Source organism: Austrofundulus limnaeus, unplaced genomic scaffold (genome assembly GCF_001266775.1).
Source record: "Austrofundulus limnaeus strain Quisiro unplaced genomic scaffold, Austrofundulus_limnaeus-1.0 Scaffold1, whole genome shotgun sequence".
NCBI classification, from domain to species: Eukaryota; Metazoa; Chordata; class Actinopteri; order Cyprinodontiformes; family Rivulidae; genus Austrofundulus; species Austrofundulus limnaeus.
This window is the reverse complement of record NW_013952403.1, coordinates 7,126,867-7,129,128: the sequence shown is the minus strand read 5'-3', so window position 1 is coordinate 7,129,128 and position 2,262 is coordinate 7,126,867. Positions and strand designations below refer to the sequence as shown.

General features: G+C 40.8%; 1 protein-coding gene across 2 annotated transcripts in view; it reads left to right on the top strand.

The window, feature by feature from the left end:
* The window catches only part of LOC106516975 (protocadherin gamma-A5), an 8,492-nt gene that overhangs the window by 2,739 nt on the left and 3,491 nt on the right, over window positions 1-2,262 (top strand). The window contains exon 1 of one of the 2 annotated variants that reach the window (XM_014007617.1): window positions 445-2,262. The exons of the other annotated variant lie outside the window; for it this stretch is intronic. Within the exon in view, the coding sequence (XP_013863071.1) occupies window positions 546-2,262 (1,717 nt within the window). The 5' untranslated portion in view covers window positions 445-545. Of the gene's footprint in view, window positions 1-444 lie in introns of those variants that run through there. 2 annotated transcript variants of the gene reach the window in all.

Below are 2,262 nucleotides of genomic sequence, written 5' to 3'. Positions count from 1 at the left end.
GTATCTAGGTGGGGGTGGAGTTTACTTTCCATCTTATTCCTATTTACACGATTTTTTTCGCCCACATTATTTTTTATCAGGATAAGTGGAAAGTATTTTTCTGCATTTAGAAACCATTTAAGTGTAATGAAACACATGTCACTTGAAGCATATTTTTAACGGTCCAAACATTTAGATAATAGTTTATTTTGCTTCTAATTGTTGCCATTTAACCACACACAGCATTKATTCTTTTGGCTTTGTTATAAACCTTTCCAGAGCTGACCACTCTGGAAATTATTTATTTCAGGAAAAAAAAAAATATGAGCAGGATGAAAACCTGCCGTCCAAACGTGAGCATTTTTTCTCGTCCTCGTTGCCACTTGGTGTCAGTGTGACATAGCCAATACTTTTTGTCCATGGGCCCTGCCTTTTTCGTGGTCATTTATTAGAGGAGGTGGTGTACATCTAAGGGTTAGTGCTGAATAAAATAACGAGCGGATAGATTCATAATAACACGTCCTCTTATAGAACAATTTTCATGAGGTGTTTATTAATTTGAGTTCATGGTAGCCTTGTCTCAAAGACAGCCTTTGGATTTTTGCTTCGCAATGGCAGGACGGAGACAAAGGCGCAGARTGAGCTGCTGCTGGATCTCCGGCTTTTTGTTGCTGTGCTTTGTGGATCGGATTTTGGCGCAGCTCAAATACGCTGTTCCTGAGCACGTCCAGGTCGGATCTCCTGTCGGAAACGTTGCCAAGGATTTGGGGCTGGAGGTCGGCACTTTGACAAGCAGACGGTTTCGCATTGTTTCGGGCCCAAATCACGCTCTGTTTGCTTTAAATCAGAACAATGGAGTGCTGTCTGTTGCGCAAAATGCGGACCGCGAAGAGCTCTGCGATGGGACAAAGATTTGTTTGATAAACCTGAAAGTCGTTCTGGAAAACCCTCTGGAAATACATTATGTCGGTGTGGAAATCACGGACATTAATGACCACTCACCGAGCTTTCCAGAAAGCGAGCAGCGCCTGGAAATAGCAGAGAACACTCCTCCGGGGACTCGTTTTCAGATTCACGCAGCCAGAGATTCTGATGTTGGAACACAGTCAGTTCGATTTTACAAGTTAAACCAAAATGATTATTTTAATATTGAAATCAGAGAAACTGAGGAAGACAAAAGGCCGGTTTTGGCTTTGAAAAAGCCTTTGGATAGAGAGCAGAAAGCAGAACATCGTTTAGTGTTAACTGCTTTGGATGGGGGGACTCCCTCTAAATCAGGAACCCTGAATTTGACTATCACTGTTTTAGATGTGAATGATAATCGACCTGTGTTTAGCAAGGATGTGTATACTGTGTTATTAAATGAAAATGTCACAATAGGAACTTTAGTGKTCAAATTAAATGCAACAGATTTAGATGAAGGCTCAAACGGTGAAATTGAATATGGCTTTGGAAAAATACAAGATAAAAAAGTGCATGATGTGTTTGAGTTAAACAGCATCACTGGTGAAATTCGAGTTAAAGGGAAAGTGGACTATGAAGAGACAGAACTTTACAGACTAGATTTGCAGGCATCAGATAAAGGCCAGCCACCCTGGATGGCTGAAAGTCGAGTTGTGATAAAAATAATAGATGTGAATGATAATGAGCCTGGTATTGAGATAACATCCCTGTCCAATCAAATCCCAGAGGACTCAAAGCCCGGTACTGTCATCTCACTCATCAGTGTCACTGACAAGGATTCGGGTCTTAATGGGAAGGTCATTTGTAAAATCTCAGACGTTCCTTTTGATTTGACACCATCTATTGAGGAAAACATGTTTTCTCTCATCACAAAGGGGCGTTTAGATCGAGAAACTGTGTCACATTATGATATTACTATAACCGCCACAGACTGTGGGGAACCCCAACTTTCTAAAGTTAAAATGTTACACGTTCAGGTGTCAGATGTGAATGACAACAAGCCAATTTTCAGTCAGAGTCCGTTTGAGATTTACTTAGTAGAAAACAATCCTGCTGGCGCTTCAATATTTTCTATAAGTGCTACTGATAGAGATCTGAACGAAAATGCTGCAATATCTTATCACATTATGAAAAGTGATGGTGCTCTGGGTGAAATGGCGTCATTTCTTAACATTCATTCAGAAAACGGACAGATATCTGCYCTTAAAAGTTTTGACTTTGAGAATCTGAAAACTTTCCAGTTCCAAGTTGTGGCCACAGATTCTGGAGCTCCGTCTCTGAGCAGCAACGTGACAGTGAACGTGTTCATTCTGGATCAGA